General features: G+C 40.5%; 1 protein-coding gene across 3 annotated transcripts in view; it reads right to left on the bottom strand.

Moving 5' to 3' along the window:
• Positions 1 to 12,960, bottom strand: part of Lrig2 (leucine rich repeats and immunoglobulin like domains 2) — a 159,581-nt gene that overhangs the window by 50,077 nt on the left and 96,544 nt on the right. For 2 of the 3 annotated variants that reach the window (XM_071618208.1, XM_071618210.1), the window contains exon 1: positions 4,384 to 4,842. The exons of the other annotated variant lie outside the window; for it this stretch is intronic. In XM_071618208.1, the coding sequence (XP_071474309.1) occupies positions 4,384 to 4,619 (236 nt within the window). In that variant the 5' untranslated portion in view covers positions 4,620 to 4,842. Of the gene's footprint in view, positions 1 to 4,383; positions 4,843 to 12,960 lie in introns of those variants that run through there. 3 annotated transcript variants of the gene reach the window in all.

Raw genomic sequence — 12,960 nt, 5'->3', positions numbered from 1 at the left:
AGTGGAACTAATATAGTTGCTTTTACACAAAAATAGACAGAAAGCTATGACATGGAAATGAAAATGGAAAGCCATTATCATTAGTGAGCACTTTCTGAGTATCACACCTTTGTATCACTATTTTATAATTAAGTTATACAGATTTTTACAAGTGGATGGATATTAAAACAAATCATCTTATCATTTACAACGCTGATGGAGAAGGTATAGTTACAAAGCCAAGCATCAGCTGGGTTTCTAATTATTAAAGTAATCCATCACTCCTTAATACCCATAGTCTAACCTGGCACCACGTCCGATATCTCCTCAAGCAAGCAACATTTATGGTATGCTCTTTCTGCTGCATCCTGCCAAAATTTTTATTATATAAGCAAATCATCATAATAAATTTGAAACAGATAAATAAAACCAAAATGTGTAAGAGACACCCCAAATTAAGAAGCATTTAGTTATAAATCTAGATTCACCACAGTTCACTATTATTGCTCAGTTTAAATTTAAACTCACCACTAGTTATTCTGGCAATTGTTACAAATAATTACAGTCTCATTTTTTTGGAAAGGCTGGGGAAGAACAATAAAAGCAGAGGTAAAAAACACAACACAATGCGCCCTTTAAAAAAAAAAAATGGTTTACAAGATAAAACTTTAACTACTGCATTCTTCTGGTTTGGTCTCACACATGAAATTAATCATTTGGATGGGTTGTAATAATTTAAATTGCTTTTATTTGCATCAACTGAGCATCCCAACATCTTTCATGACTGGAAAAATACAGAATAAATGAGTTGTGTCATTTACTTTGGCATAGAAAATATGACATAAGAATGTACTCAAAGCACTTTTTAAAAGGTCTGAATATGATGTGATCTTTTCTCCATTGGTTAAATGCCAGTTTTTCATTAGGCTAGAAGATCTTTAAAAAGTAAAATATATAGTTAGGTGCAGTGGTGCCACCTATAATCCTAGCTATTCAAGAGCCTGAGGTAGGAGGACCGTAAGTGGTAGGCCAACCTTGATAACTCAGTGAGACCCTGTCTCAAAAAAAAAAAAAAAAAAATTAAAAGACCTAGGGATGAGCTCGGCACAGTGGCAAACATCTATAATCCCAGCTACTCAGAAGGCTGAGGCAGGAGGATCAAAGTTCAAAGCCATTATGGGCAACTTAGCAAGAACTTATCTCAAAAGTAAAATAAAAAGCTTCAGGATGTATCTCAGAGGCAGAGCACCGCTGGGTCCAATCCTCAGTATCTCTTACTCTCTCTCACATATATACACACATGAAAGACTTACCCAGAGTTCTTCAATGGAAGTTAATGTCCTATGTATGCTAAAGAACTAACCTGTTCACAACTAAAGGAACAAATGCAAATAACTTTTAAGCAGTCATTATAATAAGAGCAGAAGCGATTTTAAAACTATAGGTAACTAAATACATAAATAATTCAATAAGATTGATTTAGTATTGCAGTGGTTCCCAAACACTAATTTATGATGAAGTTTTCAGCAGTCTATAGTGAAATAAAAACAGTTAAGACAAAATTACAAATTTTCAAAAGGCCAAATTTGGCCAGACCTGGTAGCACACACCTGTAATCCCAGCATACCTGTAATCCCAGTGGCTGGGGAGGCTGAGGCAGGAGGATTGAGTTAAAAACCAGCCTCCGAAACCAACAATAAAAATTAAAAAAAAAAAGCCTCCGAAACTTAGCAAGGCCCTAAGCAACTCGGTGAAACCCTGTCTCTAAATAAATACAAAAAGGGCTATGGGGGGGCTGGGGTTGTGACTCAGTGGTAGAGTGCTCGCCTAGCACGTGTGAGGCACTGGGTTCAATCCTCAGCACCACATAAAAATAAATAAAATAAAGTCATTGTGTTCATCTACAACTAAAGATTAAAAAAAAAAAAAAAAAAAAAAGGGCTGGGGATGTGGCTCAGTGGTTAAGTGTCCCTGGGTTCAATCCCCAGTAACAAAAAAAAAAAAAAAAAAGCTAATTCAATAGAATGGTCTTTAATTCTATTAAGTAAATGTGTGTTAACTTCTTGGCGCTATTGTGAAATGACCATGACAACAAACAACTACAAGAGAGGGGTTCTAACACCCTTATTTGGCAAAACAAGAAGTTGACTATTGGTCCTACAATGTTTGCGTGTTCATATGTGCAATCAGAACAATGTGCTACAGAGCTCTACAACCCCCTAGAGAATCCAGTCAAGTTACTTTGTCCATATACAACTGGGGAAAAATAATTAATTAATTAATTAAATGACACAATCAGACAGCCAGGTGTGTTGCTGTAGGCCTGCAATCCCAGCAACTCAGGAGGATGCGACAGGAGGGTAGCAAGTTCAAGATCAGCCTCAGCAACTTAGCATGGCCCTAAGCAACTTAGCAAGACCCTGTCTCAACATTAAAAAAAAAAAAAAAGAAAGAAAGAAAAAGGGTTGGGGATGTAGCTCAGTGGTAAAGTACCCTTGGGTTCAATCACCAGTCTAAAAAAAAATAAAATAAAATAGCACAATCATGTCTTTTAATATTCTAAGAGTGCTTTAGCTAATGTAAGACTTCCATCCAATTATATTTCTGTAACAGAATTGCTCTCCAAAGCATTTCACTTCAACTGAAAATGTCAATTTCATTATAGGACATTTAAAATTTCTGAATGCCACTTGGCTTTAGGCAATTTGTCTTGATTAAACAAAAATAAAACTCTGACATAAAATAATCTTACATAAAATTATTTTTAATTATTGTTTAACTACCAGTGTAGAAACTTAGAAAGTAAGCCACATTTATTCAATTACAACTACAAGAAGGTATGTTGTTTTTATACTTACGCTAGATTTATTCTGTCATAATCAGGTAGCTGTTCCAAGAATTTCTTAGAAAAAAGTACTTGCTACATAACAAAGATGCTGTACTAGGTTTAAATCAGACTACCATACACATGAGTGCCTTAATTTAAATCAATACAACCAGAATTAACTACAGGTGTTACTATAATAAAACAAAAGAAATCATATTGATGGTGTGGTGGTGCATGCCTGTAATCCCAGTGGCTAGGGAGGCTGCGGCGGGAGGATCAAAAGTTCAAAGCCAGCCTAGGCAATTTAGCAAGCCCCTAAGCAACTTAGAGAGACCCTGTCTCAAAATAAAAAATAAAGGTTCTGAGGAAGTGGTTAAGCACTTCTGGGCTCAATCACTGATACTTAAAAAAAAAAAAAAGGAAAGAAACCATACTATTATATTGCAATTCTGTTTACACTGGATACATTTTCTCAATAAATGAATTAAGTTTCTTTCCTATCTATGCTAATCAACTTGTAAATATATAAATACTTCTTAACCTCTGCAACAGACCTTCTATTTGTATTCTATTTCCAATGAAAATCCAAAAGCCCCCATATTTTAATTGCATGCCAAAATTTTTTTAATGACTTTTTTTTCTTTTTAAGTAACTATTAGAAGTCTGTCAATTAATAATTGTGTTGCTCAGTATGTGACACGGAAATAACTGTATGTTGGTGGTTAAGAAACCTCATAATTACAGTTATTTAATACCTAACTTTTGTTCCCAATGCCACTATGCTGACTCAAGGCTAATGCACCTTTCTAAGCGCCACTGTGTAATATAGGCCTGTCAGAATTAAAATGCAGCAGTGGAGACTCCAGAATTATTCATTCAACCATTGTACTTGTTTCTCATATGTAAACAAAGAAGCCTCATTTCTGAGTTGTACACCACAAGTAAAAGCAATGAAAACAAAGCATCACATTATTTTGGGGAAAAATATACTCTTTCCCTTCTTTATAGTGAATCCTAAATCAGCTCAAGAATGCTACTTATGAAGATATTCTGGGTTAATCCTGGATCTCCTGATACATGATGAAGTTTTCAACCCTGTCAAGTATCAAAACTGCAACACGAAAGGAAACAATATATGAGAACTAGGGACAGAAGAGAATTCATTTATCTCAGGTGAACCTGTATAAAATCACGTGCCTGCGGCAGACCACTCAAGCTGAGGTACACAACAAATGATGCAGCCCACGAGGGATCCGCGCTCAGCCCACTCCCCAGCCATTCCGTGTCCCTGGTAGTGCCCAGAACCCTCGAGTACTTAACATTAAACACCCCAGCCCACCTCCTCCCTTGCCAGGAAATCACAGACTCCCTAGCCCCGAGAATCTCGACCTCAGTATTCATTCAAGTCTCCCCAAACCCTCAATACCAGCGCTTTTAGACTCCCACCACCCAAAACCAAGTTCACAACCACAGAATAGCAGTTTCTTTCACAACTCAGGTAGGCGACCACGCCCTCCAGTCCGCGGCGGAGGGGAGCTCGCCTTCTCTCGGTCCCTCGGCTTGGCCACTCTACTCACAGGGTGGCGATGTCGGGGGGCAGCGGGCCCGACAGCGCCCTCCAGCTCGACGCGGGCAGCTTTCTGCGACTGCAGTCCAGCAAAGGAATGCGGCAGGAGCAGGGTGCGGGGCAGAGGCCTGCCCAGGCGACGGGCAGCAGGAGGACTGCCTGGGCGAGGAAGAGAAGCCGGGAAAGGGGTCCGGACCGACACCCCGGGAGCTGCTCCTCCCGGACGCCTAGGGGCGCCGGCGCCATTTTCCCCTCGACCGGGACCCGGCCGAGAAAACCCGCCTGGCTGACAAGGCGGCTCCGCGTAGGCTTTTGGCCGCTGCGCGACCACCTGAAAGCCCCGGCTGTCGCCTGTATCCTCTAAAAGCAGGCGACAGACACAAGCGGAGGGACAGCAGGGGCAGCGGCTGAAGACAGGCTGCTGAGGCCCTACGGACACCGCTTGCCCGCCCCGCCCCGCGACGCAACGTCTTCACGCACAGGGCCCAGCCAATCTGTGCACAAGGATGAAGTCGCGTCGGGGGCGAGACCCGGGACCGCCCCGCTCCTTCAGGAGAAGGATGTTAAGGTGCTCCAGACTGCAGTGCCCCTCCGCGGTTCCGCTGCCGTTCCTCCGCTGGAGGGCGCAGTGGCTCTTTAAGAGAAACCGTGGGGCAAAGCCACCGCCGGAGTCCAAAGTCTTCACTCCGGATTTATCTACCGTAGTAGTATGAAAGGATCTTTCTTCTTCTCCTCCTTCTTTTTTGGGGACTGGGTATTGAACCCTGTCAATACTTTGCCGCTGAAATACATCCTCAGCCCTTTTTATTTTATTTTTTTTAATTTTGAGACAGGGTCTCCCTAAATTGCTGAGACTGTCCTCGATAATTTGAGACCCTCCTGTCCCCCGAGTCGCTGGGATTACAGGCCTGCAGTACCGCGCCCGGTGATTTTTTTTTTTTTTTTTGGTTGTTTTTGTTTTTCTTCTTCCCTAGACCCCAAGAAAGGGGAATGACAGAAAGGCCGCCTTCCAAGCCGCAGATGCGAATGGACGCGAGAGCCTCCATCCTAGCTTCAGCCAGGTCCTCCACGGGGCCGAGCTGGGCCTCTACTGCCCCCTGCTGTTCGTCTGCTGCGCGTGCTGTCCTGCTAGTGGAGGCAATCGCTGTCTGCGGAGGGTCTAGAAGTTTCCTGAAGACGGGGCCCCTGTTTATTCGTCTGGGCTTTTCCAGCTTCTGTTGTAGCTTGGGGTTCAATAAATGCTGAACTCCAAGCACCCGCATGTACCTAAGGAAAATATTCTTCTTCGATTTCAGAGGGTGGTGGTCTCCATATACACCTTCAGAAAAACAAATAGGACAGGTAGACAGAGAGTATATATCAGTCAACAAAATGAAGGCTGTGAGGAAATATTTTTATGTATCCCGAAGCAGATGCTATCTCACTATCTTATGCCTACTCTCCAAAGTTCTGAATAAAATTTTAATAATACTTTCCAAAGAGCATTTGCACCTGTTGCCTTGATTGGTCCCTCAATGACTGTGACATTGAGTTACTGCCTATAAGGAAACAAGCTCAGAGTGGTTAAGAAGTTACCCAAAGCCACAAGCAGAGTTGGTAATGCCATGGGTTTTCTGACTTGTAAATTAAAAACCTGAGAAGGCGCCCAGCACGGTAAACGCATGCCTGTTACCCCAGCTATTCTGGGTGCTGAGGCAAGAAAGAGGGAGAGTTAGAGACCTGCTGAGAGCCACAGCCAGTCGGAATGGCCCCTGGCATTTTGCCAGAAGTAATGGTTGAGAGGTGAGCCATTAAGATGATAATTAAGTTAAGCTGTCTATAATTGCTGTGACTGGATGATGCTGGATTGAAACAGGCTGTGTATTCAATTGTATATAGACCCCTGCTGTCCTATTCGGGTGCCCGCTACTTTGGAGTTCTTGCTGGGATTCCTGGGGAGTTCCCAGTTGGTTGGTGAAGTTCCTGTGGAGGGAGTTCCAGTTTGGTGTGTGGTGTTCCTGGAAGGGCTGTGTTGACGGGAGTTTGGGCAATAAAGGAGTTCCTGTTTGAACCTACAAGTGCCTCGTGGTGGCTCCGTTATTTTGTGCCCAGCCAGACTGCGGCAGAGACCAGCCTGGGAAATTAGCAAGACCCTGTCTCAAAAAATAAAGCCATCTGTGGGGGTGCACACCTGTAATCCCACTGTCTCAGGAACCTGAGGCAATATTCCAAATTTGAGGCAAATCTCAGCAATTAAGCAAGATCCTGTCTCAAAATAGAAAGTAAAAGGGGCTAAGGATTAGCTCAGTGGTAGATTGCCCCGATTCAATATCCCCTACCAAATACATAAACAAATAATTTTTCAAAAAATAGAGGTGGGGGGCTGGGGATGTGGCTCAAGCGGTAGCGTGCTCGCCTGGCATGCGTGTGGCCTGGGTTGGATCCTCAGCACCACATACAAACAAAGATGTTGTGTCCGCCAAAAACTAAAAAATAAATATTAAAAAATTCTCTCTCTCTCTCTCCTCTCTCTCTCTTTAAAAAAAAAAGTAATAGAGGTGGGGGTAGAGTCTAAGGTATGTGTCCATCTACAACTAATAAATAAATAAATAAATAAACTAAGGACTGGGGAGGTAGCTCAGTGATTTAATCCCCAGTGCCAAAAAAGAAGATAAAGCAAAGAGAGTCTATAGTTCATTACATTGTTAATTTATTACATAAAGTAAAAGGAGAAAATCACATAACTATGTGAATATATAAAATATGTATGATGCAGGGCATGATGGCATTACACACCTGTAATGCCAGTGAAATGGGAGGCTGAAACAGAAGGATATCAAGTTCAAAGCCATCCTCAGCAACTCAGGTAGGCCCTAAGCAACTTAGCAAGACCCTATCTCAAAAAAAAAAAAAAAGTTTGGGACGATGTGGCTCAGTGGTTAAGTGCCCCTAGGTTCAATCCTCCATACTCCCCCACCAAATATAGATAGATAGATAGATAGATAGATAGATATACACACACATATGACATAGTATGCTATACTAATATGACATCATATTAACTATGTCATGTATTTTTTTTTGCAGAAAGATAAAAAGGCAATGGTCATATTTTAAAAACTAAAAAGATAAAATATAGAACTTACTGTACTAGATTTCAAGACTTTAAAGCTACTGTAATTATAAAGTGTAGTATTGCCCCAGGGAGAGTTAGATAGATTATTGGTGTATATCAGAGACTTGATTAGATACTTGATTTATGACTCTGGCAGAACTTCAAAACAGTGATAAAACAGTGATAAATGAAGATGAGCTCATTTAGATAGCCAAGTGGAGAAAAAGAAATTAACTCCTTTCTGACATCACATATAAAAAACAATTCAAAACCTAAAGCCGAACCGGCATGTGGTTCATGCCTACAATTACAGCAATTCAGGAGGCTGAGGCAGGAAGATCACAAGTTCAAAGCCAGCCTCAGCAATTAGCAAGATCCTAAGCAATTTAGGGATAATTTGTCTCAAAATAAAAAATAAAAAGGGCTGGGAATGTGGTTCAGTAGTTAAGTACCCCTGGGTTCAATCTCTAGTAACAACAACAACAATAAAGACACCTAAGGATGATATACAAAACCATGAAGCTTTAACAAGAGAGTACTGGAAATTTTTTTTTCACTCCATAGTAAAAAAGTATACCTTAAGATGCAAAACAAAAATTATTAGCCTTAAAAGAATGATAAATTTGGGGCTGGGGTTGTGGCTCAGTGGTAGAGTGCTCGCCTCGCATGTGAGAGACCCTGGGTTCAATCCTCAGCACCACATAAAAATAAATAAACAAAATAAAGATACTGTGTCAATGTATAACTAAAAAAATATTTTTAAAAAAAGAATGATAAATTTGACTACATTGAAATGAATCTTCATTTCCAAAAGACACAATAAAAAGGTATTTGCAGGGCCGAACGCTGTTGCACACGCCTGTGATCCCAGCGGGTCGGAAGGTGGAGGGCGGAGGATGGAGAGTTCAAAGCCAGCCTCAGCAATTTAGCAAGGCACTAAGCAACTCAGTGAGACCCTGTCTCTAATAAAATACAAAACAGGGCTGGGGATGTGGCTCAGTGAGTGGTCAAGTGCCCCTGAGTTCGATCCCTGGTAGCCCCCCAGCCCCCGCAAAAAAAAAAAAAAAAAAGTATTTGCAGGCTCAGTGATAGAGCCTTTGAGACTTTGGTTTAATCCCCAGAATCATTAAAAAGAGAGGGAGATTTGCAACACACATAACCAACAAAGTATCCAGAATTTGCAAAGAATTCCTAAAATTAAATTAGATAAAAAACAAATAACATACACTTCAAAAAAGAAATATAAATAGTCAAAGAAGTATAAAAAGGTAGATGAAAACATCGCTCAGTCTCATTATTAGTAAGAGAATCAGGCATGGTGGGGTACTGCTGCAATCCCAGCTACTGGGAAGGCCTGGGCAGGAGGATGTCAAATTCAAGGCCAGGGATGGGCCATTAATCAGTCCATCTTAAAATTTGAGGATAACAAAAAGGGATTGGGATGTAGCTCAGTGCTTGCCTAGCTTGCACAGGCCCTGGGATTGATCCCCAGTATTAAAAAAAAATAATAATAAATAAACCACCTAGATCAAGGGACCTACCCTTCCAGATAATAAGTAATAAGACTTCAGTCATTAAAAAGTGAGGAAGAGGTATAGGGATAGGCAAATAGTCAAACAGAACATAAAGTCCAGAATTAAAATCATGTACACAAGGAAACTTATAATTCAAAGGTCATATTACAAGGCAATAAAAAAGGGACAGATTAATCAGCAAATATGCTAGGAGCTAAGGGTGTAGGTCAGTAGTGGAGCACTTGCCTAGCATGCATGAAGCCCTGGGTTTGATCCCAGCAGCGCAATAAAATTTAAAAAAAAAAAAAAAAAACAACTATATGCTAGAACAACTTGTTATTCAAAACAAAAGAAAATTAGATTCCTAACTCACACTGTAATGAAAATAAAACTCTAAAAAAGACCTAAATGTGGGCTGGGGTATAGCACAGTAGTAAAGCACTTGCCTAGCTTGTAGGAGGCCCTAAGATGGATCCCCAGCACCACAAAAACAAAAAGAAAGAGGAAGGAAGGAAGAATAAATGAACAAAGGAAAGGGGGGAGCTTAAATGTGAAAAGTAAACCTTTTAGAATAAAAAAATTGAGAACATCCATGTGTGCCCTCAGGGTAGAGAAGGTGTGACAGAGATTGCTCCTTTTCCCTGATGTCATTCTCCCATTTTTCCATAATAAGCATGTTGTAGTTGGGCACATTTCCCAGCCTCCTCAGCACTGTGAAAGAACTAAATGTTTTTGTTCTTTAAACCACTATATTTTGGGGTCTTTTTATTACCACATCTCATTCTTTACTAATGCAGATATGTTTTGTAATCATGACTTGAAGAACACCAAATGATGGGAAAATCCTGATAAAATTTGACTATATTAAAATGAAAAACAGCAGTACTTTAAAATTCCATAATATGAAAATACAAGCTATGATTTAAAAAAAAAAGATATTTATAATGCCTATTCTGCATATATTTTAAAACTCTTCAAACTGGGCAAGGTGGTGCACACCAGTCATCCCCTCTACTCAGGGAGCTAAGGCAGGAGGATCACAAGTTTGAGGTCCACCTCAGCAACCTAGCAAGACCCTCAACAATTTATCAAGATCCTGTCTCAAAATAAAAAGGATTGAGAATGAGCCCAGTGGTAAATTCTCTGGGTTCAATCCCTAGTCAAAAAAAGGAAAATCTCAAAATTAAAATTTTTATTTTTAAAAACCTCCCCAGATCAGTGGAGAAAAAGAAAAAACCCTCCCCAGATCAATGCAGAAAAGAAAAATAACCCAACAGAACAACTGATGAAGGAAATAAACATGAAATCTCAGGAGAAATCTAAATGCTATAGCTTAGATCTGAATTTCGCCTAAAGAGCTGTGTGGTAAATGATTGGGAGGGGGTGGAAAAGTCTAAGAGGGAGGGCCTGGTGAGAGGTCTATAGGACTTTGGATTCATGTCCTTGAAGGTGACACGTAGACTCCAGCCCCTTCCTCTTTCTTTTGCTTGCTGACCATGAGGTGAGAAGTTTTGTTCCATACGCACTCCCACCATGATGTGCCACCAGGGGCCCAGAACACTGAACCAACCAATCATGGACTGAAATCAGTAAAACTGTGACCCAAAATAAACCATTTTTATTTATTAGTTGGTTATCTCAGGAATCTGTTATAATGACGCAAAGCTAACACTATTAATGACAAAATAAACAAATAAAAAATGTTCAACTTAAGCCAGACACAGTGATGCTTGCCTGTAATACCAGAGACTCAACTCTGGAGACCGAGGCAGGAGGATCACAAATTCAAGACCAGCTTCAGCAACTTAGCGAGACCCAGTCTCAAAATAAAAAATACAAAGGGCTGGGGATGTAGCTGTATGGTAAAGGGTCCCTAAATTCATTCCCCAGTACCAAAACAACAACAACAACAAAAATTGAACTTTAAAAACATCAGGAAATGCAGATTAAAACTGCAATAAAATATCACTCATGGGCTGGGGATGTGGCTCAAGCGGTAGCGCGCTCACCTGGCATGCGTGCGGCCTGGGTTCAATCCTCAGCACCACATACAAACAAAGATGTTGTGTCTGCCGAAAACTAAAAAATAAATATTAAAAAATTCTAAAAAATAAAATCACTCATATCCAAAAATTGGCAAAATTAACAAAAATGTTAAAGTCTAACAGTATCAAATATTGGCAATGAGCAACAGGAACCCTTGTACCCTGTCTTTCTAGCAGATTAAATCAATATAATCACTTTGGAGGATAACTTGGAAAGATCTAGGAAAATTACCCACACATTACAGAGGACCCAGCAATTCTGTTTCTAGGTAAATATCCTAAAGAAACTCCAGTACATGGGTGGAAAGGATCATATACATGAGTATTAACGCAGCATGATTTATAATAGTTGAATGTTGGGAGCAACTTAATGTCTACTAACAGAGAATAGGTAGATATGGTAAGACCAAAGATAAATCTCAAAACTTAGTGGCCAAGAGAAAAAAGCAAACTGCCAAGAATAAGTATGGTATGTCCAAAATATACAAAGTTCAAAGTATGTAAAAAATATTAGGTAGTAAATATCTGGAAAAATTTCACAAAAATAATAAACATAAAGTTCAAAAAAATGGTTATGGGCTTGCTCTGTGGAGAGAATGTGGGGAATGTATGCATTGATGGGAGAGAGAGAGAGAGTGGGAGAAAGAGAGAGAGAGAAAGAGGGAGAAAGGAAGAGAACAATCAAAAGAGAGTGAGAGAGAGAGAGCAGGCACCCATGCCTGTAATCCCAGCAACTTCAGGGACTGAGGCAGGAGGATCACAAGTTCAAAACCAGCCTCAGCAATTTAGCAAGACCCTGTCTCTAAATAAAATATAAAAACGGGCTGGGGATATGGCTGAGGGGTAAAGTGCCCCTGTGCCGTCCTGTGTTCAATCCCCAGTACCAAAAAAAAAAGGAAAGAGAAATCAATTTCCACCTCCACAGGGGGAAGCAACACCCCATGAAAGGGTTGGAGTTGTGGCTTAGCACAGCCCAGCATTGTGCAAGGCTTTGTTCGATCCTATAAGCTTGCAGACAGGCCTCTTACAATTCAGGGTTTTTTTTTTTTTTTTTTTTTTTTTTTGTACTGGGGACTGAATCCAGGGACACGCTACCATTGTTTTTTTTTTTTTTTTTTTCAGTGGGAGAGTACCAAGATTTAAACCTGGGGCACTTTTTAGCACTGAGCTACAATTTGAGCCTGGAATTTGTGAACGTCCTGCCCTAGCCTCCAGAGTCACTAGGTTTACAGGTATACACCATCATCCCTGGCTGTGATTTGGTTTTAATTTAGTCTTCTGCCTTCCCTACATCGTAATTTTTTTTCAAGTTATCCTTAAACATAAAGCAATGAACTGTTACATTCATCAAGTATCAGAATCACTTGGAGGACTATTAATATTAAAGAGATGGTCCCCAAAAGTTTCTGATTCAATAAGTTTCCAGTGCAACGTGAGAATTTTCCTTCTAACAAGTTCCCAGGTGATGTTTAAGTGCTGGTCAATGGACCACATTTTGAGATCCACAGTAAAGTCTGTCATACACATCAAATGCATTTTTATGGGCTGGGGACATAGCTCAGTTGGTAGAGTGCTTGCCTAGCATGCACAAGGCCCTGGGTTCAATCCCCAGCACCACAAAAAAATCAATCAATCAATAAAATCTATATCATATGTATTTTTGTGGTTGTAGGGAATTAAGAACAATATAAGAAAACACGGAGCTGGGTGTAATGGCACACATCTGTTAATCCCAGCAACTGGGGAGGCTGAGGCAGGAGGACCAAAAGTTCAAAACTAGCTTTGGCAATGTAGTGAGACCCTGTCTCAAAACCAAAAAGTGAAAAGAACTGGGGGTATAGCTCAGTGGTAGAGTATGCCTGGGTTCAATCCCCAGAACCATAAAAAAGAGAAAAAGAAAGAGGAGAGTTGGCATTCTTCTTCCAATTCTCTTT

Source organism: Marmota flaviventris, chromosome 10, assembly GCF_047511675.1.
Source record: "Marmota flaviventris isolate mMarFla1 chromosome 10, mMarFla1.hap1, whole genome shotgun sequence".
Classification (NCBI taxonomy): domain Eukaryota; kingdom Metazoa; phylum Chordata; class Mammalia; order Rodentia; family Sciuridae; genus Marmota; species Marmota flaviventris.
Note: the sequence above shows the minus strand (reverse complement) of the source record. Positions and strands in the feature narration are given on the sequence as shown.